Raw genomic sequence first — 22,727 nt, forward strand, 5'->3', positions numbered from 1 at the left:
CTTATCTGTACTGACAAAGAGAGTGTTTGTGAAGCCGTGAATGATGCCGTAATGTTTTGTAAACAGACAGGAAGTGAAATTAACTGGGACAAAACTGCGGGGTTCTGGCACGGAGCGTGGGATAACACTCCAGCCTCATTCGCAAGGGCCCAGTGGGCCACCATACCCTCAAAATACCTTGGCGTACCACTTGACCGGTACCGCGACACGAAAGAATACTGGGAAGCGGAGATAGAACGGGTGAGGGAAAAAACGGCTAAGTGGGGCGGTCGCGACTTATCGATGTTCGGACGTGCAACTGTGTGCAATTTGTTCTTAGTTGCAAAGATCTGGTATGTTCCTCAAGTGCTATACATGACAAGGGTTCATGTGCAAAAATTGCATAGGGTCTTTGCCGTATTTATATGGGGCTCCACGTGGGAGCGCACTAGCCGCACAAACCTTTTTCGTTCTGTCAGATGTGGCGGCTTGGGGTTGGTTCATTTGTTAGTGAGACAAGTTGTGTCGAGATTTGTTTTTCTACGCGACCAAAGCAATGACTTTTTACGTAGTATGATCCAACTTAGGCTGTGTGATTCCTTGCCTGACTTTGTTGTGTCTTCTTATGTTACCAGGGGAACGACTGCAAGGGGATATTTACGAGAAGTGGTGCTGGCATACCAGTTCTTAAAAGCGCGATTTTCAATCGAATATCTCAGTGCTGTTACCCGCAAACGACTTTACAAAGAATTGATCGATGTGACAATGCCGGTGCCTCTGTACCGATCCTTACACTGTGCAGGCCCAGGACAAGATGTTTTAAAAAGAGTTAAAAAAATGCCAGTCCGGTCATCAACGAAATCCTTTTTCTTCCAACTTCACAGCGGCACCTTGCCAGTCAAACCTTGGCTACAAGAAAAAGGGTTGTTTGTCCCCTGGGGCATTGACTGCATTATCTGCCGTAAACCAGAGACTATTGAACACATATTTCTTGACTGCAGTGACGCTTTTTTTCACTGGGACATCCTCCAGCGAACTTTAAAGAAAGATCTACCGAGAACTCCTTACGGCATACGGTTTCTGCCGACAGAAAAGGACGAAGGCGTGCCCCACGACATGTTTATTCTCCTCAGCCTGCACAGTCTGTGGAAAACGCGTATGGCAGTTCGTCACGCCGACGCCAACGCACGTCCGGCGAGGGAATACTTTAAAGAAAGCATCGCATTTATAAGAGATGTTTACAACTCCCAGAATGAGCCACCCTTGTGGATGAATGTACTGAACGAACTGGTAGCCCTTAAGCAGTTTTAACCCACACGCACTTGCCTGAGCTCGGCCAGTGCTTTTAAGCTTGTGTTGTGCAAAGGTTGTATTGCATGTCCTGTACCAAGCCGGTAATAAAGAAAAAAAAAGGGGTGTAGCTCAGAGGTAGAGCATTCGCTTTGCATGTGAAAGGCCGCGGGTTCAATCCCCGGCACTTCCAGAAACTGCGGGTGCTTTTTTGCCACCACCGAGAAGGAAGACCCCTATTGGGTTTGTATGTAAAACATTTCAGGAGATTGGGGGTGTAGCTCAGAGGTAGAGCGTTCGCTTCGCATGTGAAAGGCCCCGGGTTCAGTCCCCGTCACCTCCAGATATTGCGCGTGCTTTTTTGCCACCACCGAGAAGGAAGGCACCTTTTGGGTTTGTATGTTAAATACTTGTGGAGAGGCGGTGTAGCTCAGAGGTAGAGCGTTCGCTTCGCATGTGAAAGGCCCCGGGTTCCATCCCCGGCACCTCCAGATATTGCGCGTGCTTTTTTGCCGCCACCGAGAAGGAAGACACCTTTTGGGTTTGTATGTAAAAGACTTGAGGAGATTTGGGGTGTAGCTCAGAGGTAGAGCGTTCGCTTTGCATGTGAAAGGCCCCGGGTTCAATCCCCGGCACCTCCAGATATTGCGCGTCCTTTTTTGCCGCCACCGAGAAGAAAGACACCTATTGGGTTTGTATGTAAAAGACTTGAGGAGATTGGGGGTGTAGCTCAGAGGTAGAGCGTTCGCTTCGCATGTGAAAGGCCCCGGGTTCAATCCCCGGCACTTCCAGAAACTGCGGGTGCTTTTTTGCCACCACCGAGAAGGAAGACACCTTTTGGGTTTGTATGTAAAACACTTGAGGAGTGTGGGGGTGTAGCTCAGAGGTGATTCCACTTCCGGCTGCCAAGCTGTGAAGGTGCGGAAAGGATGAGCTCCGATAGCTCGTTATCGGCGGCCGCCGGCCGCGGTTTATCTGTTTCTACGGACGAATACCGTGTTTTACTGCCTCCGCTGCCAACTGCAAATGCTGCGCTTAACACTGTGTTTTTGCACTGTGAGGTGTCCGGCCGGCCATACCGCATCAACGACTTCGAAGACGAGATGGAACGACTGGGAGTGATCCAGGATGTGGCGTCGATTGGCGCCTATCAAATGAACCATGTGTGGGCTGTGTCGACGCACTCCGCGGCAGCCAAGCACCGCCTAGTTGCTGCGAAAGAACTTCGTATCAAGGGCAAGAAATGTCTCGTGCTCGACCCCAACGATGGCGAAATTCGCATCAAGATCCACTGGCTGCCGTACCAGCTTAGCGATGACGTCGTGCGGAAGGCCCTCGAGAGAGACTTGGCCAACAAGCAAGTTCAAGGGAGCCCAAACGTCGATAAGGTCAGTAACCATAACCTTGAAGAATGGGTACACGACCGAAACATTGCCGCATCAGCTGCGTATCCAGGGAGGCAATGCCCTTGTGATAGTGCCCGGACGATCGCCTTTGTGCCTGAGGTGCAAGAGGAATGGGCATATCAGAAAGAACTGCCGCATACCGCGGTGCTCTGAATGCCGGAGGTTCGGGCATGAGGCTCCGGATTGCCGGAAGACCTACGCGATGGTCACGGGAGGCAAGAGTGAGGAGGAAGACACAGAAGCCGTTATGGATGAGGAAGAAGCTGAGGAGGCAGCGGCCTCCCCCCCACTGCACGAAGACCAGCCGACGTTGGAGACAACGCAAAGCCCGCCTGTAGCTTCGCCACTTCCTGAGGTATCAATGGAGGCGCCTCGGAAACCCGGAGAATACGGTGAGCCCGAAAAACCCCCGCAAAACGAACTTTCTGTCAGCATGCCGACTACGTCGACCACAAAAGACAGCGTGATAGGCGTAGAGCCGCAATATGAAGTCTCGCGAGAACAGGCGAAGGAAACTGCGCTGTCAGGGAGGGAAGCGGAGGAAGTGACTGAATTTCCAGCCTTGTCGCCGATTGAACCAGAAGCAGAAGATGAACTAAATGAGGCGTCAGGAAGGAAAACCGCTCATGTAAAGAATAAGTGGAACGCGCCCACTAAAAGAAGGGCTCGCTTTAACCCCGCGCCACGCGTACCCATAGAAATACGACGTCGAAAGCGTTCCGTTTAACCGGCCAACGTAACTAGGCGCCCCATTCGGAAATAGAAAGAAAAGGAAAAGAATCTTTATTTTTTGCAAATGCCCTTCCTAAAACTCGCAACCTTCAACTGCCTAAGCCTTGTAGGCCGTATGCGCAAGCAGTGGCTCTTAAACCAGCTTTTGCAGGAAGGAATCGACATAGCATTCCTTCAAGAAACAAAATTAGCCTCAAACGAGCAGCTAGATAGCGCGGCTCGATTCTTTCACAATCGCTTTCACTGTCACTTCTCGCCCGCGTGCGGCCGCAGCGCAGGAAGTGCAATCATGATAAGGAAAAGGCCGGCTTTAACCGTGTATCCGGAATATGAAAGGGATCACAGCGGGCGTGTTTGCAGTGTCGATTTAATACTTCGTGGCGAGCAATACAGGCTTATCTCAATCCATGCACCAAATGACCCGCCGCAACGGACAGAATATTTCACGAAGCTCAGGCAGTATCTTGACACCCCATGCCGCACCGTTCTCGCGGGTGACTTCAACTGCGTACTGCAGGCGCGTGACTGCTCAAAAAGAAGGCCAGCTGACCCCAGTTTGAAGGAGTTGCAAAAGCTCTTACGCGATTTTGACTTGCAGGACGTAGCAGATGGCACACCAGCCCTCGCCCCTGCATTCACGCACTGGCAGGGGGACTGCCATGCGCGACTAGATCGCGTGTACGTATCGAGTGAGCTTATGTGCATGAACGTCTCCTCCCGAGTAACGCCAGTGGCGTTCTCTGACCACGGCTTTGTCGCTGTCACGTTTGAGAACGGCGACCACCGAAGGACCAAGCAAACTGCCAAACCTTCTTGGCAATTATGGAAACTTAACGAAAGCCTCTTAGACGAGGAGGATGTGGTCTCAGGGATCAAAGCTATAATCACGCAGGTACGAGAGCGGGGCGAGGTAAACGCCATAGCGTGGGAAGAAGTGAAAGAAGAGTGCAAAATGTTTCTTGTGGCGAAAGGGCAGGAAAAAGCGGCTCTAAAAAGGGAAAGAAAAAACGTTTTAATGCGCACGCTTCGAAGTCTCATTGAAGCGGAAAATTCCGAACCGGGAAAGTTTATGACAGATATTAGAGAATGCAAAGGACAGCTCCTATCAATTTTGGAAGCCGACTATAAAGGCGCTATGATTCGTTGTCGACTCGAAGCACAACAGAGGGACGAGGAACCGATCAAGATTTTTAGAACGAAAGAAAGGCAACATGCTGCACGAAACAGAATAGAGGCGGTGCAAGATGGCGACGACATTCTTACCAGCCAAGACGACATTGTAAGGGCGTTCACAGGGATGTACAAAAGTCTGTTCGAAGAGAAAGATGGCGTACACAGTCGGGGGTGCGCGTTTAATTATGCTGATCTGTTGCCAAAGGTCAGCGATGATATTAGAGAGGAAACAAATGAAAGCATTTCCGAGTCTGAAGTTGAATGGGCCATTAAAAAGCTGAAGCCTAGGAAAACGCCCGGTATCGACGGCCTAGGAAGTGCATTCTACAAGAAGTTTGCATCGGATTTGGTGCCAAATCTTTGTTCCGTGTACGAAGACATACTGAAGCGGGATCTGATGCCTCCCTCCATGAGGCAAGGCCTGACGGTCCTAATCCCAAAAAAGCACTCCAACCGTGTCCCGACCCCGGGTGACTTTCGCCCCATCAGCCTTCTGACGACTGATTACAAATTGCTGGCAAAAATTATGGCGAAGCGACTCGACGTAGCGCTCAGTGAGGTCATAGGGGGCCACCAAGCATATGGTATCGAAGGGCGGCGCATCTCGGATAATCTGCACACAATGCGCGTGCTGTGTGAAACAACATCGGTACACGGAGACAAGGCCGCGGTGCTAAAGGTGGATTTAAGTAAGGCCTTCGACCGTGTTGATCACGACTTTCTTTTTGGGCTGCTTAAAGCTTGCAACATCGGGGAACATCTTCTGAAGTACATCGCCGTTTGCTATAGGGAGGTGTCAACGCGCCTTGTCATCAACGGTCAAACAACGGACAAGATACTCGTCAACAGGTCGGTGCGACAAGGATGTCCGCTGTCACCGATACTTTTCGCACTTTACCTTGAACCTCTCTGTCGTTCCATTCTGAACGACAATACTGTCGGTGGCGTCAGCCTGGCAGACGAGACCGTGAAAGTGCTCGCCTATGCTGATGATCTGACCCTCGTGTGTGCTTCCAAAGAGGAGATGCGCAAAGCGGTGCAACATGTGTCAGAATTCTGCAATGTGTCTGGTGCAAAAGTGAATCGTGACAAGTGTTCGGGTGCATGGTTGGGTGATTGGGACGCCAAGCCAACGAGCTTCTTGGACATGCAGTGGTCTGACCAAGTCGGCATGTATCTCGGCGTTTGTTTTGATACCACTAATCTGCAAAATGGACAAAACACCATCAGTCTAAACGGACTAGCAGCAAAGGTGCGTGCGTGGCATGGGAGAACCATACCACTTGGAAATCGTGCGTTTGTGTGCAATACAGTTTTCTTTCCTGCTGTTTGGTATGCTGCTCAAGTGATGCCATGCCTACCAGCCGATGTGAATCGAGTGCATAGATTCTTTGCCACGTTTATTTGGGAGTCTCGCTTTGAACGAATGAGGAGGAGTAACCTGTTTCTAAGTTTAGCCAAAGGTGGTCTGGGATTGGTCAATGTTGAGGTAAAGCTCAAAGTTCAGAGGTACCTTTTTTTTCGCAGGCAGAATAGGCCTCTAATGTTGAACTCATTTGCTAAGCTGGGCTGTGGGTTTTTGAGAGACTGGCTTGAAGATGCTGGTGTAGGACCAAGGTCACGAGTGCTAAAGTTTTACAGGGAGCTGGAACAGGCGGTCCGGTTTTTCGAAGAGAGGTTCTCACGGGACTACTTAATGGAAGTGAAAAGAAAATCACTGTACTGGGACACGATTGACATGCTTTTTCCAGCTCCGCTGTACCGGTCACGAATGGATAGTACATTAGTGTCAGACGTCTTGAAACGATTACCACGGCTTCCTGTTAAGGTCGCCGTCAAGGATTTTTTTATCAGGTTTCACGTGGAAGTTCTGCCGGTAAAGCCATGGCTGGCAAACAAAGGTTTCTTTGTTCCGTGGTCAACCAACTGTGATCTCTGCCCTTACCCAGAGTCCCTTCAGCACGTGTTCCTCTTTTGCACGAACGCAGCGCATTTCTGGCATGAGGTCAGATCAGCATTTGGAATTTCTCTGTATCCAACTTGGAAAGATGTGAAGTTTCTTACAAGTGAGGAATTCCGAGATGACAAATGTGTGGAAATTGTCCTGCTGTTGGGATTGTATGCAATTTGGCGGTCTCGCACGGATCACGTCCTTTGTTTGGAGGTAGCAAAGTCCGCGTGGACGCATTTTTGTGACGCGTTTGCCTACACCAGCTCTCTGTTAAAAAGTGCAGACGACGAGCTATCCAGCAAGTGGAAAGTAATGGAGGCGCAATTGCACAGACGCGTCCATCCGTGATTTCAAGATGAACCAGTGTATCTGTGTGTTGCACTTCGCTGAGTGTACTCTGTTATGTCAACGGTCTCTGATGTATAAAGGCAAAGACTGCCTTTTTACTATGTACATAGCACCCGATTTTAAATAAAGCTTAAAAAAAAAAAAAAAAAAAAGGGGGTGTAGCTCAGAGGTAGAGCGTTCGCTTCGCATGTGAAAGGCCCCGGGTTCAATCCCCGGCACCTCCAGATATTGCGCGTGCTTTTTTGCCACCACCGAGAAGGAATACACCTATTGGGTTTGTATGTAAGATACTTGAGGAGAGAGGGGGTGTAGCTCAGAGGTAGAGCGTTCGCTTCGCATGTGAAAGGCCCCGGGTTCAATCCCCGGCACCTCCAGATATTGCGCGTGCTTTTTTGCCACCACCGAGAAGGAATACACCTTTTGGGTTTGTATGTAAAATACTTGAGGAGAGTGGGGGTGTAGCTCAGAGGTAGAGCGTTCGCTTTGCATGCGAAAGGCCCCGGGTTCAATCCCCGGCACCTCCAGAAATTCCGCGTGCTTTTTTGCCGCCAACGAGACGGAAGACACCTATTGGGTTTGTATGTAAGATACTTGAGGAGAGAGGGGGTGTAGCTCAGAGGTAGAGCGTTCGCTTTGCATGCGAAAGGCCCCGGGTTCAATCCCCGGCACCTCCAGAAATTCCGCGTGCTTTTTTGCCGCCAACGAGACGGAAGACACCTATTGGGTTTGTATGTAAAATACTTGAGGAGAGTGGGGGTGTAGCTCAGAGGTAGAGCGTTCGCTTTGCATGTGAAAGGCCCCGGGTTCAATCCCCGGCACCTCCAGAAATTCCGCGTGCTTTTTTGCCGCCAACGAGACGGAAGACACCTATTGGGTTTGTATGTAAAATAGTTGAGGAGAGTGGGGGTGTAGCTCAGAGGTAGAGCGTTCGCTTTGCATGTGAAAGGCCCCGGGTTCAATCCCCGGCACCTCCAGAAATTCCGCGTGCTTTTTTGCCGCCAACGAGACGGAAGACACCTATTGGGTTTGTATGTAAAATACTTGAGGAGAGGGGGGGGTGTAGCTCAGAGGTAGAGCGTTCGCTTTGCATGTGAAAGGCCCCGGGTTCAATCCCCGGCACCTCCAGAAATTCCGCGTGCTTTTTTGCCGCCAACGAGACGGAAGACACCTATTGGGTTTGTATGTAAAATACTTGAGGAGATTGGGGGTGTAGCTCAGAGGTAGAGCGTTCGCTTCGCATGTGAAACGCCCCGGGTTCCATCCCCGGTACCTCCAGAAACTGCGCGTGCTTTTTTGCCGCCAACGTGAAGGAAGACACCTATTGGGTTTGTATGTAAAATACTTTAGGAGATTGGGGGTGTAGCTCAGAGGTAGAGCGTTCGCTTCGCATGTGAAAGGCCCCGGGTTCAATCCCCGGTACCTCCAGAAACTGCGCGTGCTTTTTTGCCGCCACCGAGAAGGAAGACACCTATTGGGTTTGTATGTAAAAGACTTGAGGGGATTGGGGGTGTAGCTCAGAGGTAGAGAATTCGCTTCGCATGTGGAAGGCCCCGGGTTCAATCCCCGGCACCTGCAGAAACTGCACGTGCTTTTTTGCCGCCAACGAGAAGGAAGACACCTATTGGGTTTGTATGTAAAATACTTGAGGAGAGTAGGGGTGTAGCTCAGAAGTAGAGCGTTCGCTTTGCATGTGAAAGGCCCCGGGTTCGATCCCCGGCACCTCCAGATATTGCGCGTCCTTTTTTGCCGCCACTGAGAAGGAAGACACCTATTGGGTTTGTATGTAAAAGACTTGAGGAGGTTGGGGGTGTAGCTCAGAGGTAGAGCGTTCGCTTCGCATGTGAAAGGCCCCGGGTTCAATCCCCGGTACCACCAGAAACTGCGCGTGCTTTTTTGCTGCCAACGTGAAGGAAGACACCTATTGGGTTTGTATGTATAATACTTTAGGAGAGTTTGGGGGTGTAGCTCAGCATTCTGCTTCCGGCCGCGCTAGTGTGCGGACGCGGGATGATTGGCTCCTCAGGAGCGGGGAATGCGGCCATGTCTGGCCGCGGAAACAGGTTTTTTTGGCCAGGAATCCGGAGATTACCCCGTCAGTTTGCCAATGCTGCCAACAGGTTGGTGTGTTTTAAACACCATTTTTCTTCATGCGGACGTTCGTGCTAGGCCTTATCGCGTCGAAGATTTCAGGGACACTTTGGCTCGTTTGGAACTGCTCCCCGAGGTGCTTGCCTTGGGGGCGTATCAAATGAACCACGTATGGGCCCTGACATTCAGGGACGAAAGCGGCGTGAAGCGCATGCTCGCGGCCACCGACGTGAAGGTGAAGGAGCGCCGGTGCCTCGTCATCGATCTGGCGAACCAGGATGTGCGGATGAAACTGCACTGGATTCTGTACAACGTGCCGGACGACGAGGTGCGAGCGGCGCTGCTTCCTTACGGGCGTGTCGTCGACATCGTACGCGAGAGGTGGCGTGTCAAGGGCATGAATGAGAAAGGTTCGACGACGCGGTCGGTGACCCTCAGGCTCAACGCCGGCGTAAAGCTCGACGACCTGCCGCACGAGCTCCGGGTTGCGGGCGGCCAGGCGCTCGTGGTCGTTCCAGGCCGGGCCCCGCAGTGCCTCCGCTGCTCGGGGACGGGCCATATGAGGCGCGACTGCAAGGTGCCGCGCTGCACTGTCTGCCGCCGCTTCGGTCACGAAGCGACGCAGTGCGTGCGGACGTATGCACATGTCACCGGACCTGTCGGAGACGCGGACGCGGCCGAAAACCGTATGGACGAGGAGGAGGCGGAGGCCACGGTGGCGGAGGCTGCGGCAGCCGGCGGAGGTGGTGCGTCCGCACCTGGGGACCCTTTGGCGGAACCAGGCGTGGAGGACGTAAATGCTGCGCCCGCGGAGCAGCAATCGACCTCCCAGAACGACCCTACGCCAGTGGCACCCGCGCTGGACGCGAAAAGTGAGGAGTGTGTTGGGGCGGGTTCGACGAACACCGCCTTAACTCGTGAAGTGAAGTGCGTGACGCCGGCGACGGCGACGGAGACGACCCGGAAGCCACCGTCAAGCGGCTGCGTAAGGAGGACGACAATCGTGAGGACTCTGGTGACTCCGGCAACGTCAAGGCAAGTGTGGGAGGGGTTATGCTGAGGCGTCCAAGCTTCAAGCCAAAGCCCAACACCACGCCTTATGACAGAGGACATGCAACGGGGAAGCCACCGTAAGCGAAACGTTTGCTGTTTTTTGGGGGGAGAGGTCTTCGAGTGAGCGTTACGGCACGGACAACACGTTTTCTTTTTTTTGAGGGGTAGAAAAGGGGGCGGGGCCAGTGTTTCTGTAGCGCGTGTGTAACAATGTGCGACGTGCCTTCATCTTCCATTCATGCGGTGTTCATATCATCTGCGTTGTGCCACCCTTAATGTACGCGGTCTTTCTGAGCGCAAACGTCAAAGTCAATTGTACAGACTCATCAGCGAAAGGCAGTTAGACGTCGTGGCCTTTCAGGAGACTAAAGTAGAGACCGAGCAAAGCACGGAAAGGATGGTGGGGGTGTTCAATTCTAGTTATGAAGTCTGTGTCAGCCATGCCGTTGGTTTATCGGCTGGTTGTCTCATTTTAATACGTAGGAGCAGCGGCGCAGTAGTGCAAAACGTGATGTCCAGTTTGTCTGGGCGCTTTGTTATTTGTGATTTTATTTTTGCCTCAAAAGAATGGCGTATTGTTTGCGTGTACGCGCCGACAAAAGCCGATGAAAGGAAAGTGTTTTTCGAAGAATTGCGGGCGTGGCTTGGCACAGAACGGGTTGTCGTATTAATGGGTGATTTTAATTGTGTGTGCTCGGCTCGCGATAAATCTACTTGTACTCCTTATCGCCACGGAAGCACGATTGCATTGAATGGTATCGCGGCAGATTTTGGTTTGGAAGACGTGGGTGATGCGTTGGAATGTAAGACGCAGATCCAATTCACCCACTTTCAAGGCACGAGCCACGCAAGATTAGACCGAGCATATATTTCGTTAGAACTTCTGCCGGAGTGCTCGGAGTATAGTGTTACACCCGTGTCGTTCAGCGACCATTGCCTAGTGTCGTTCTTGATTGGAAAGCGCAAAGATAAAAAGTCGTTCAACTGGGACTTGTGGAAAATGAACAGCTTATTGTTGAAGGATGAAGAATTTGTAAAACAAGTGACGAAAAAGATTAGGAACCTTGAACAGGATACATGTGACTGTGCCTCTAAGTGGGAGAACTTCAAAGCAGAAATTAAGATGTCAGCATTGGAAAGGTCAGCTGCCTTAAATTATGAGAAAAGAAAAAAGCAAGGCCTGCTTAGAGCAAACCTGGAGACGCTTTCTGCACTAGAGTGCAAGTCACCTGGACTGTTCAAGGAAGACATTAAAACTTTGAAACATCAGATAGAGGCTATAGAACAAGAAAAATATCATGGCGCGATAGTGCGAGCTCGTGCGGAAAAGTTCATGTTAGGGGAAGCCCCTACAAAGAGAGCGCTTAGCTCTGAAAAGAGATACGCAACCCGCAACTCTATCGCGGAAATAGAGTATAAAGGGCAGGTTCTCGATGAACAACAAGCAATTAGCAATGCTTTTTGTGAGTTTTATGATGGTTTGTGTTCGTGTCAATCTGTAGACTTAGAACGATTTAAGGACTTTTTTTTTAATTTCTTGTCGACGATAGATGAAGAGGTAAAAGAACATTTAGAATTACCAATTACAGTAGAAGAAGTTAGGAAGGCTATCGACGAATTAAGTCCTGGAAAGTCTCCAGGCCCTGACGGGTTGTGCACTGCGTTCTACAAAGCTTTCCGCAATCACCTAAGTCCAATGTTATGTGACCTGTACACAGAAGCGTACACACTAGGAAGATTTTCACCCTCGTTCTCACAATCGCACACTGTTCTCATACCCAAAACAGATGTAAAAGAAGAGCTCAGAAAAGTTACTGCGTATAGGCCGATATCTTTAACGAATGTAGATTATAAAATATTAATGAACGTCTTAGCAAAGAGGTTACAGAGTGTGATAATAGACATAGTAGGCGAACACCAAACATGTGGAATAAAAGGAAGGTTGATAACTAGTAATGTACATATAGCACGGAGCATTCTCGAGTGTTGTGACGGCATGGATGAGGTTGTAGCCATGCTACAAATAGACCTTGAGAAGGCATTTGATAAGGTCTCTCATGAGCTACTCTATACTATTTTGGAAAACATAAACCTAGGAAAAGTAATAACGGAGGGCGTAAGAATGGCGTAGAAGCGGTGTTCAACAAGGCTGGTAATAAGTAAGTCAGTGAGCCGTCAAATAACTGTTACGCGTTCAGTGCGGCAAGGATGCCCGCTGTCCCCTTTGCTCTTTTGTTTGTACATCGAGTCGTTTTGTGCTAGCATAATAAACAGCAATAATATTAATGGTTTCCAGTTGCAGGCATGCGAGGTACGTGTATTGGCATACGCGGACGATATCGCTTTATTTTGTCGAGACAGAACAAGTATTAGCAATGCAGTTGCGTTGCTTAAGACATTTTGTGAGTATACTGGGAGCTCTGTAAATTGGAGCAAGTGCATGGGATTCTGGCACGGTAATTGGGACGTAACCCCTAGTGTCTTTGAAGGTATGAACTGGCAGGTTGTGCCGGTCAAATACTTAGGCGTGCCACTTGAAAACTACAGAGATAGCGACCCGTACTGGCGAAGCCAGACGACTGCGATGCGTGATAAAGCGGAAAAGTGGAAAGGGAAGGGGCATGCGCTGTCGATGTTTGCGCGCGCAACGGTGTGCAACATATTTTTGTTCGCGAAACTTTGGTGCGTTTTGCAAGTGATCCACTGTTCTCGCGCTAATGTTCAGCGGCTGCATCGCGTTTGTGCTGTTTTTGTTTGGGGCTCGTCCTGAGAAAGACGAGTAGGACGAATCTTTTTCGAAGAGTACGCGAAGGCGGTTTATCGCTCTCGCATCTTTTTTTGAGACAAGTGGTGAATCGTTTTTATTTCTTGCGCGAGGTAAAGGACCCCTTCCTGCGCACTGTTATTCAAGTCAGGTTAGGCAGGCTATTGCCCCAATTTATCGTTACGTCATGTCAAAGCTACAATGGAGGAGTACACGGGTATTTAAAAGAAGTTGTTCAAGCGACACAATTTCTTTGTGTACGGTTCTCTATGGAGTACTTGAGTGCCGTGTTGAAGAAAAAGCTGTATAAAGACCTTGCTGAAATCTGTTTTCCTGTTCCTTTATACCGATCCATGTTTCCGGTGGGCCCCGGGCAGAACGTTTTGAAACGTGTAAAAGCTATGGCCATTCCCCCGGGTGTTAAAACATTTTTCTTTAAACTGCACTGTGGAGTGTTACCAGTTAAAACATGGATGTTAGAAAAGGGTCTGTTTGTGCCATGGGGTGTGGACTGTTCTTTGTGTAAAAAGCCCGAGACGGTGGAACATGTTTTTTTGGATTGTTGGGATGGGGTGTTTTTGTGGGACGTTCTTCAGCGAACATTGAAAAAGGAGTTTCCGTTGAGCCCTTATGGCATCCGGTTTTTGGCAGTGCAAAACGATAATGGAGTGCCTTACGACCTAGTGATGTTGCTGGTTTTCCACGGAATATGGAGGTCTCGAATGGCGTTTCGGCACTGTGACGTAGACGGAAGGCCAGCAAGGCAGTATTTCTGTGAGAGTGACCAACGTATTGTAGAAATGTGGAAGAGTCAGAGCTGTACTCCTGAATGGTTGCATGAATTTGAAAAGGTATTGTCTATGCCCCGTTTTTAGTTATGTAGCGCTGGCTTGAGTGAAGTCAGCGATTTTATCATATGTACCGTACACTCTAAACTTTTTTCCTCCTATATACTCCCTAGAGGTTCTTTTTCGCCTGTCCTCTAGTGGTCCTCCTTGTAGGAGTTTTTTTACTACATGAAACAGGGAGTATGCAGTCGAATGGTGGTGAGCTTCGGCTCATGCCGCGGCCCGCGAACATGTACTCCGGGCCGTTGCCGATTGCCCTAATAACTCCCTCCACTTCGCCCCGCCCCCAACCCTGTCCACGCCTCTCCTCACATACACCGATATCCTCGCCCACTATAGGCTACAACGACAGAAATACCCACCTCCTCACCATACTCTCTCCACGACCGACACAGTTACACTACGCAAGCTGCAGACAAACACCTTCCCCCACAATACACTGTACCACGCCATGTTCCCTACCCAATACCCAGCCACGTGTCACTTTTGTCCAAACATGGGAACTCTCTACCACATCACCGTAGAATGCCCCAACACCCCTACCCAACCGCCACTCCCCAACATCACCACACAGCAGTGGGTGGAGTTGCTGGCCAGCTCCGACCCCTCTACCCAGCGCATGCTGGTAGAGAGGGCAACGCGAGCAGGTCACCTCCAAGGCATCCTGGACTGAGGACGCCTCTCACCGGGCGGGCGCCCTAACATCGCGCTTGCTGTTTTGAATAAAGTTTATTCAATCAATCAATGAAACAGGGAGGTTTTGTTTACCTCCTCAAAACCGGGCGTTTTTAGGTTATAGAAAGGAGGTATTTAGGGAGTGTTAATAAATGTTCGGAAGAATTTAAGGGCGTCAAAATGGAGTATTCTTTACTTCCTGAAGGGCGTTTTTAAGTGATGTTTATGGAATTTTTAGGCGGTTGAATAGGAGCCTTTTATGGCTCCCTTTGGAAGTACTTATGTTAGTTTAGGGGCGTTTTTAGGAGGTTCAAGGGAAGCATTTACTTCTTTTGAATGGAGTTTGACGAAAGCTTGGGGAGTTTTGTAGGCCTTCCGAAAGGAGGTTTTCAAGGCCACAACGGAGAATTTCTAGTTCCCTGCGGGAGTACTGATTTCACACGGTTTTGCTCGATTTCAGGTTTATTTCAAACGAACTTTCGCAGACAAGTTTACATGGTACATGGTGTACACAAGGAGGTTCCGAAATAAATACTTATGGCGACCTCATATTAGAAATCACAAATTGTACGTTGCTAAATAACACGCCAGTTAGGAATTGAAGACAGCAATACGATGCTAGTTGAACAAACCGTAGAAACAATACTACTACAAGAACTGGAAATACGCGAAAAACAAAGACAGGCACAAACACAACCGCATGGTAAGTGAAATCATTATAGAATACTAGCGGATCGAGAACGCGTCAGTACTTATCAGAACTTATCAGTACGCATCAGCGCTCAGTACACAGTGAAAAAAATGGTTGCAGTGGTTTACAACAACAAAAAAATCAGTAGGTGGTGAAATGAGCGAGAGCTGCCTGCTAGTTGAACAAATTGTAGAAACAATAATAATACAAGAACTGGAAATACTTGAAAAACAGATAGGCACAAACACAACCGCATGGTAAGTGAAATCATTATATAATACTAGAGGATCGAGAACGCGTCAGTATTTATCAGAACTTATCAGTGCGCATCAGTACTAAGTACACAAAGTAAAGAAAGAATGGTTGCAGTGGTTTACAACAACAAAACAGTTTTTCAATTTGTGGTGAAATGAGCGAGAGCTGTGCAACGATTTTATATTGAAAGGTAACAAGCATTTTGTAGGTGGTAAAGGCACAAGAGATAAATGATGTAGGAGACAGACTGCAGTGAGATGGCTATGGATAAATGAGTAATACAAAGAACGAAAAATATGCTGCGGAAAATACCAGTGCGTTTTGATAAAGACACAAATGCGCCAAGAAAAGTGGCCGAGTCTGACGGGTTAATTCCAATGATATAGAACAGAATGGGTGGTATCGCGACAGCTTCTTTAGAGTGAGAACAAAAAGCCATGAAATTCGTGTTTTTCGGATAATTTTTAGTTGATTCATTTCGCACCAGTTGCCAATATTATTTAGATAATTGTTTCAAGTTAAATTAGTTTGTTAATATTATTGCTTCACTGAAAGAAAGCTGTATTATCAGCATACAGAACGGCCCATCAAATATCCCCTGTTAAGTAAAAAAAGAAAAAGTCAGAAATATAATACGGAATTCTTTTTGACTACTATCCAATGATTACAGGATTGAAAACAAATATTAGTGAGCGATATTGATGCGATAAAAGTTAATTAGTTCTAAATCCTTCACACGTGGTTTGGTGCAGGCAAGGTTCAAAAAGGCATGTTCCACAAACGTTAGAGCTCTGTGTGCCTTCTTGGGATATTGAATGTTGAAAACCGAGAACGATGCAAACAGACTACACAGTCCTCCCAGTAAAGATGATGCAGTCAAGACACGCTGGCCATCGATGTGGAGGCTAACTTCCCCGTTCACGGTATGCAGGCAGGGAGTCAGAGGAACATCTGCCTGAAAAAGCAAAAAAGAAAAAAAAATGCCCCACACGTAAAATTCAAAACAGACACTGTGGTTAAATGAACTTAATAATTCGGTACAGTAATAAAATTGTAAGGCCAGGTTCCCTGCGAATTCCAGTACCTAAATTACGAATGCAAAGGCTTCATAAAACCAAGTGCCAGTACATTAACCGTCGTGGCCTTTGCAGCAATAAAAAAGATATTACTTCCACACAATATACTCGAGCACAACTTTAAATCACAGTGAAGATAAAATGCAAGTCTCTGTAGGTTGATAGATTAGTTTTTGTTTTCGACTGAAAAACACTTTGGTATTGCATGATTTTGTTAACGGCTGTTTCTTGCTTTAAGATGCCAGCTTGCGTCTATTCAAGGGGGTGGGCACACAGTTAAAGATGCAAACCCTTACACTGCCTATCCCCTACCATGGTGGCTCACTTTCACAGAAAAAGTGCAGCTTTTGCGAGATGGACGGCTGTTGCAAGCTGTGGCAATACCCACTTCTGCTGGAGGGGCCAACTTGGTTTCCGAATGCTGCCTTGCCTTGTACAGCACAGCCTATCCTGCCTTAAGATCTATGAAGTCATTCAACTCGATCATGTATCAGAATATGCAGAAGAAAATCGTGTCAGCAAATAATGAATTCATGCCGGACAGGCACCCGCTGTTTCAGTTATACTTGCAGATACCTCAACCTATTTCTCTCCTGGTGTTACATCCAAAGCTAATTTGTTACGGCTTGCCTCATCAAGTATGGTCATCTGTCATAACACAGCTAGTCATACAGGAAAGTCCTTCACTGGGGCAGAAAACACTTTCTTTTTTTACAGTAGTAACAAGCTAGGCGACTCCGTCATCCGTATTCTGACACCTTAATATTCTGTGTCACCGAGCTGACCAGCATGATTGGTGCATAAGGTCATTTGTAGCCGCAACCGCTACTACAGCCTTGTTAGCTAACGTAAACCTCGTTCATGGCACCAAATTACTTGTGATTGCATGGCAACAAAAAAAACAGCTGAAATGGAAACGCTATTCTCGCAAACTTACCAACGCTGCATGCCACACACACCTTCCTTTGTTAATTTACTGTGATTGTAGAAGTTTCCGTCACGCAAAACCACAATGCACTTTTTGGAGCTGCAAGCTCCGTGTCAAAATCGAGTGTCAGATGAATCGAGTAATTTTTTTGTATGGTCTTACTATTGATTATGACAAAGTTATTACCAACAAAAGAAGAGTGTGTGCATTGTTCTTCTAAAAAAATGATATCCTTTTTTATGCCCGGCATACTTGTGTCATGCTACGGCAAACTCGGTTCTCTTCCATAAGGGCATGAATTTGTGTTTTTAATTACGTGGCCTTAGCTGGCGACTGACGGGCCCCGATTGTACAGAGACCCGTCATTATCATCCGAAAGGGAATAAAAACATTCCGGTTTCGAACCACGTCGCCGTCGTGGTCCACACTATATGCATTTAATCGTTCGATAGACTCATAGCATCTTTTACGCATGTCACCGTTTCCTTAATAGGGTACGCTGTTAGATGTGAAGAGTCGACTCAAGCCAGCAAACAACCCCACCGAATCTACAGGGCACAGTTTTCGAAGGGGGTGGACATCTGATATGCGGCTTTCGCCGACCAGAGCACTAAGAATGAGTCAGAGCCTTGAATGAAAACAACACAAAGGCTTATATTTGGACAGGCAAGCCATCAGGAGCGTTAACAAATAGATATTACAAAGTAGAGCACTTAACTAAAAAGAATACGAGCAGTTCGATGCATATGAGTCCCACAATATTCACCGACCGTGCCCGACGATGCACCGCTGTCGGAGGCGATTCGGCTACCTGAGTAACCGTCACGTTGCTTTGAAACGACGCCGCGCGCGACAAGCGATTTCATCTCGAATGCCCTGTTACAAACCGGCCTACAAAAGAATGCGAATGCATACCCCAAAAGCCACAAACAAGTACAATAAAACGAGTGTGCGCTTTTTTCTTTGCCCGTGCGTGTACGTGCTGTGTGCGGCACGGGTACTTCGCAGTTAACCCTATTCAAACGTTTGACAAACGCATCGACTGATGACAGACCACTTACCAGCGAGCTGTCCACAGCTGTCGCCGTATCCAAATGTTGTTAGCGGCCGTTCGTCGTGTGACAGGGGCACATAAAAATCTTTCCACCAAATGGCACTACTAGTCCTTCTCAAAAAAGAAAAAATGATGGCCCAAAGCGAGGCGCTTGAAGCTCCGGCCACACCAAGTCACCGGCCGCGCTGCATTGATAGCACGCATGGAGGAAGAAAATGTTACGAGGGAGCATGACGTCAGGCGGCACAGCTTTGGCAAGCCAACCTCCTCTGACGCCGCATTCTCCTCTCCTCGGGCTCCTCCCGCGCAATGCATTATGGAAAAAGCACCACTCTCAGGCCCGCGGTAGCATTTAGTGGCTCCGGCTGGCTGCCGGTGGAGATAGTGTCACTAAATAACTCTAGGTGGAGATGGAGGCGAGCGCCGTCGCCGAAGGCGCCGTACAAGATTGTTCGCCAGCGTTGCGCTCCAAGCTTCGTATCGTGGAAGTACTGCCGCTGTCGCTGTTCAAAGCAAGGCGAGACTTCGATCGCCTTCTTACGAAGCACCCTCACGAGCTGCAAGCCGAATTTCACTTCTGACGTTGGATCGCTCGAACGCGCCGCCGTAAACATTTACAAGCATGGAGCGGCCTACAGCTGCGCGGTGTTTGCCAGGTGTGCTGTGACGATTGCGTTTGGCATTCTGCTGAGTTATCGCGCGTAACGAGTGTCGTGTTGGCGGGGAGGTGGTGAGACTAGCTTTGGTTTCGCGCGCGCTTTTGCATACGTTCGCCTTTACGGTGCTCCGGCGTGATGGTACGTTTTTATCTACTTCAGTGCACTGGAAAACAAAGGGTTCAGAACCCTTATGTTGGGTGTGACCACCTCGCGTCGCAAGCAGTACTCCGGCTGTTTGTCCGCTGAGGACCGCTCGATCGGTGCGATACGTATATGGAAAAAAAAAACACGAATGCTAGATTACGCCTGGGAGGGACCTTGCTGAATTGTGGACTGACTGCGCCTTGCCAATAAATGGTTAAAGAAACGGTTGAAATGGTTGATCTTTTCAACTTTGCCTGAGCGGCAAAGTTGAAAAGATCATTTCCACTTCTGCACGCGGCGGCGGCACACAACTCTCCGACTGCGGCGTGAACTTCGACGGGTCCGAAAGCTCAGTAAACAAAGATGTTTTCTGCCTCTCCCGTCCGACCACTTTGCCCGCACGATCAGGCAGCTGTGCGTTTCGGGTTGCAGGCAGAGCTGCGCGCAACGACTCGTCGCCGAAACTCGAATACGCGGACGGCCCGGCAACCAAACGGATAGACGCACGCACGCAGCGTCGGCGAAGGGCCACATGAGGCGCAAAGAACTACCGCTTGCCTGTCACGTGAATAGAACACCTCCCATCAGTCTTTCCTTTTTTATTTTTTATGACTAGGCTTCACGACTGTCACGTGACGCTCCCTCCTAAACTCATGGAGGAAGAAAATGTTAGGAGGGAGCATGACGTCAGGCGGCACAGCTTTGGCAAGCCAACCTCCTCTGACGCCGCATTCTCCTCTCCTCGGGCTCCTCCCGCGCAATGCATTATGGAAAAAGCACCACTCTCAGGCCCGCGGTAGCATTTAGTGGCTCCGGCTGGCTGCCGGTGGAGATGGAGGCGAGCGCCGATGCCGAAGGCGCCGTACAAGATTGTTCGCCAGCGTTGCGCTCCAAGCTTCGTATCCTGGAAGTACTGCCGCTGTCGCTGTTCAAAGCAAGGCGAGACTTCGATCGCATTCTTACGGAGCACCCTCACGAGCTGCAAGCCGAATTTCACTTCTGACGTTGGATCGCTCGAAAGCGCCGCCGTAAACATTCACAAGCATGGAGCGGCCTACAGCTGCGCGGTGTTTGCCAAGTGTGCTGTGACGATTGCGTTTGGCATTCTGCTGAGTTATCGCGCGTAACGAGTGTCGTGTTGGCGGTAGGGGGGGGGGGGGTGAGACTAGCTTTGGTTTCGCTCGCGCGCGCTTTTGCATACGTTCGCCTTTTCGGTGCTCCGGCGTGGCGGTACGTTACTTCAGTGCACTGGAAAACAAAGGGTTCAGAACCCTTATGTTGGGTGTGACCACCTCGCGTCGCAAGCAGTACGCCGGCTGTTCGTCCGCTGAGGACCGCTCGATCGGCCGCCTTATATGACCAAAAAAAAAAAAACGAATGCTAGATTACGCCTGGGAGGGACCTTGCTGAATTGTGGACTGACTGCGCCTTGGCAATAAATGGTTAAAGAAAGGGTTGAAATGGTTGACCTTATTTTCAACTTTGCCTGAGCGGCAAAGTTGAAAAGATCATTTCCACTTCTGTTCGCGGCGGCGGCACACAACTCTCCGACTGCGGCGTGAACTTCGACGGGTCCGAAAGCTCAGTAAACAAAGATGTTTTCTGCCTCTCCCGTCCGACCACTTTGCCCGCGGGATCAGGCCGCTGCGCGTTTCGGGTTGCAGGCAGAGCTGCGCGCAACGACTCGTCGCCGAAACTCGAATACGCGGACGGCCCGGCAACCAAACGGATAGACGCACGCACGCAGCGTCGGCGAAGGGCCACATGACGCGCAAAGAACTACCGCTTGCCTGTCACGTGAATAGAACACCTCCCATCAGTCTTTCCTTTTTATTTTTTATGACTAGGCTTCACGGTTGTCACGTGACGCTCCCTCCTAAACTTTTCTTTCCTCCATGCCTAAACTTTTCTTTCCTCCATGTCCCGCGCAATGCATTATGGAAAAAAGCACCACTCTCAGGCCCGCGGTAGCATTTAGTGGCTCCGGCTGGCTGCCGGTGGAGATGGAGGCGAGCGCCGTCGCCGAAGGCGCCGTACAAGATTGTTCGCGAGCGTTGCGCTCCAAGCTTCGTATCGTGGAAGTACTGCCGCTGTCGCTGTTCAAAGCAAGGCGAGACTTAGATCGCCTTCTTACGAAGCACCCTCGCTAGCTGCAAGCCGAATTTCACTTCTGACGTTGGATCGCTCGAACGCGAGGCCGTAAACATTCACAAGCATGGAGCGGCCTACAGCTGCGCGGTGTTTGCCAGGTGTGCTGTGACGATTGCGTTTGGCATTCTGCTGCGCGTAACGAGTGTCGTGTTGGCGGGGAGGTGGTGAGACTAGCTTTGGTTTCGCGCGCGCTTTTGCATACGTTCGCCTTTCCGGTGCTCCGGCGTGATGGTACGTTTTTATCTACTTCAGTGCACTGGAAAACAAAGGGTTCAGAACCCTTATGTTGGGTGTGACCACCTCGCGTCGCAAGCAGTACTCCGGCTGTTTGTCCGCTGAGGACCGCTCGATCGGTGCGATACGTATATGAAAAAAAAAAAAAAAAAACGAATGCTAGATTACGCCTGGGAGGGACCTTGCTGAATTGTGGACTGACTGCGCCTTGGCAATAAATGGTTAAAGAAAGGGTTGAAATGGTTTACCTTATTTTCAACTTTGCCTGAGCGGCAAAGTTGAAGAGATCATTTCCACTTCTGTTCGCGGCGGCGGCACACAACTCTCCGACTGCGGCGTGAACTTCGACGGGTCCGAAAGCTCAGTAAACAAAGATGTTTTCTGCCTCTCCCGTCCGACCAGTTTGCCCGCGGGATCAGGCCGCTGCGCGTTTCGGGTTGCAGGCAGAGCTGCGCGCAACGACTCGTCGCCGAAACTCGAATACGCGGACGGCCCGGCAACCAAACGGATAGACGCACGCACGCAGCGTCGGCGAAGGGCCACATGAGGCGCAAAGAACTACCGCTTGCCTGTCACGTGAATAGAACACCTCCCATCAGTCTTTCCTTTTTATTTTTTATGACTAGGCTTCACGGTTGTCACGTGACGCTCCCTCCTAAACTTTTCTTTCCTCCATGCCTAAACTTTTCTTTCCTCCATGTCCCGCGAAATGCATTATGGAAAAAAGCACCACTCTCAGGCCCGCGGTAGCATTTAGTGGCTCCGGCTGGCTGCCGGTGGAGATGGAGGCCAGCGCCGTCGCCGAAGGCGCCGTACAAGATTGTTCGCCAGCGTTGCGCTCCAAGCTTCGTATCGTGGAAGTACTGCCGCTGTCGCTGTTCAAAGCAAGGCGAGACTTAGATCGCCTTCTTACGAAGCACCCTCACTAGCTGCAAGCCGAATTTCACTTCTGACGTTGGATCGCTCGAACGCGAGGCCGTAAACATTCACAAGCATGGAGCGGCCTACAGCTGCGCGGTGTTTGCCAGGTGTGCTGTGACGATTGCGTTTGGCATTCTGCTGCGCGTAACGAGTGTCGTGTTGGCGGGGAGGTGGTGAGACTAGCTTTGGTTTCGCGCGCGCTTTTGCATACGTTCGCCTTTCCGGTGCTCCGGCGTGATGGTACGTTTTTATCTACTTCAGTGCACTGGAAAACAAAGGGTTCAGAACCCTTATGTTGGGTGTGGCC

The 22,727-nt window shown here is 49.7% G+C and overlaps 1 protein-coding gene, 16 non-coding genes and 1 pseudogene across 17 annotated transcripts; all 18 read left to right on the forward strand.

Moving 5' to 3' along the window:
* The first annotated feature begins 267 nt into the window (after positions 1 to 267).
* Positions 268 to 1,335, forward strand: LOC144173682 (uncharacterized). Its single transcript, XM_077702005.1, has one exon. The coding sequence runs from the start codon at positions 283 to 285 to the stop codon at positions 1,288 to 1,290; it is 1,008 nt and encodes a 335-aa protein (XP_077558131.1). The 5' UTR covers positions 268 to 282; the 3' UTR covers positions 1,291 to 1,335.
* Positions 1,336 to 1,390: 55 nt separating this feature from the next.
* Trnaa-ugc (transfer RNA alanine (anticodon UGC)) lies at positions 1,391 to 1,462 on the forward strand. The gene has a single exon. It is a non-coding gene; the product is annotated as a tRNA-Ala (tRNA).
* A 78-nt stretch (positions 1,463 to 1,540) lies between these two features.
* On the forward strand, positions 1,541 to 1,612 carry Trnaa-cgc (transfer RNA alanine (anticodon CGC)). The gene has a single exon. It is a non-coding gene; the product is annotated as a tRNA-Ala (tRNA).
* A 76-nt stretch (positions 1,613 to 1,688) lies between these two features.
* Positions 1,689 to 1,760, forward strand: Trnaa-cgc (transfer RNA alanine (anticodon CGC)). Its single transcript has one exon. It is a non-coding gene; the product is annotated as a tRNA-Ala (tRNA).
* Positions 1,761 to 1,988: 228 nt separating this feature from the next.
* Positions 1,989 to 2,060, forward strand: Trnaa-cgc (transfer RNA alanine (anticodon CGC)). Its single transcript has one exon. It is a non-coding gene; the product is annotated as a tRNA-Ala (tRNA).
* Positions 2,061 to 2,372: 312 nt separating this feature from the next.
* LOC144175948 (uncharacterized) lies at positions 2,373 to 3,419 on the forward strand (annotated as a pseudogene).
* Positions 3,420 to 7,031: 3,612 nt separating this feature from the next.
* Positions 7,032 to 7,103, forward strand: Trnaa-cgc (transfer RNA alanine (anticodon CGC)). The gene has a single exon. It is a non-coding gene; the product is annotated as a tRNA-Ala (tRNA).
* Positions 7,104 to 7,181: 78 nt separating this feature from the next.
* On the forward strand, positions 7,182 to 7,253 carry Trnaa-cgc (transfer RNA alanine (anticodon CGC)). The gene has a single exon. It is a non-coding gene; the product is annotated as a tRNA-Ala (tRNA).
* A 78-nt stretch (positions 7,254 to 7,331) lies between these two features.
* On the forward strand, positions 7,332 to 7,403 carry Trnaa-ugc (transfer RNA alanine (anticodon UGC)). Its single transcript has one exon. It is a non-coding gene; the product is annotated as a tRNA-Ala (tRNA).
* Positions 7,404 to 7,481: 78 nt separating this feature from the next.
* On the forward strand, positions 7,482 to 7,553 carry Trnaa-ugc (transfer RNA alanine (anticodon UGC)). The gene has a single exon. It is a non-coding gene; the product is annotated as a tRNA-Ala (tRNA).
* A 78-nt stretch (positions 7,554 to 7,631) lies between these two features.
* Positions 7,632 to 7,703, forward strand: Trnaa-ugc (transfer RNA alanine (anticodon UGC)). The gene has a single exon. It is a non-coding gene; the product is annotated as a tRNA-Ala (tRNA).
* A 78-nt stretch (positions 7,704 to 7,781) lies between these two features.
* Positions 7,782 to 7,853, forward strand: Trnaa-ugc (transfer RNA alanine (anticodon UGC)). Its single transcript has one exon. It is a non-coding gene; the product is annotated as a tRNA-Ala (tRNA).
* A 79-nt stretch (positions 7,854 to 7,932) lies between these two features.
* Positions 7,933 to 8,004, forward strand: Trnaa-ugc (transfer RNA alanine (anticodon UGC)). The gene has a single exon. It is a non-coding gene; the product is annotated as a tRNA-Ala (tRNA).
* Positions 8,005 to 8,082: 78 nt separating this feature from the next.
* Positions 8,083 to 8,154, forward strand: Trnaa-cgc (transfer RNA alanine (anticodon CGC)). The gene has a single exon. It is a non-coding gene; the product is annotated as a tRNA-Ala (tRNA).
* Positions 8,155 to 8,232: 78 nt separating this feature from the next.
* On the forward strand, positions 8,233 to 8,304 carry Trnaa-cgc (transfer RNA alanine (anticodon CGC)). The gene has a single exon. It is a non-coding gene; the product is annotated as a tRNA-Ala (tRNA).
* A 78-nt stretch (positions 8,305 to 8,382) lies between these two features.
* Positions 8,383 to 8,454, forward strand: Trnaa-cgc (transfer RNA alanine (anticodon CGC)). Its single transcript has one exon. It is a non-coding gene; the product is annotated as a tRNA-Ala (tRNA).
* A 78-nt stretch (positions 8,455 to 8,532) lies between these two features.
* On the forward strand, positions 8,533 to 8,604 carry Trnaa-ugc (transfer RNA alanine (anticodon UGC)). Its single transcript has one exon. It is a non-coding gene; the product is annotated as a tRNA-Ala (tRNA).
* Positions 8,605 to 8,682: 78 nt separating this feature from the next.
* On the forward strand, positions 8,683 to 8,754 carry Trnaa-cgc (transfer RNA alanine (anticodon CGC)). Its single transcript has one exon. It is a non-coding gene; the product is annotated as a tRNA-Ala (tRNA).
* The last annotated feature ends 13,973 nt before the right edge of the window (positions 8,755 to 22,727 follow it).

The sequence above is a fragment of the Haemaphysalis longicornis genome, unplaced genomic scaffold, assembly GCF_048455015.1.
Source record: "Haemaphysalis longicornis isolate Haplotype H1 unplaced genomic scaffold, Haemaphysalis longicornis Haplotype H1 scaffold_3, whole genome shotgun sequence".
NCBI lineage: Eukaryota > Metazoa > Arthropoda > Arachnida > Ixodida > Ixodidae > Haemaphysalis > Haemaphysalis longicornis.

Coding starts and splice junctions, on each gene's coding strand:
- LOC144173682 (XM_077702005.1), top strand. CDS start 283: ATGTTCGGACGTGCAACTGTGTGCAATTTGTTCTTAGTTGCAAAGATC.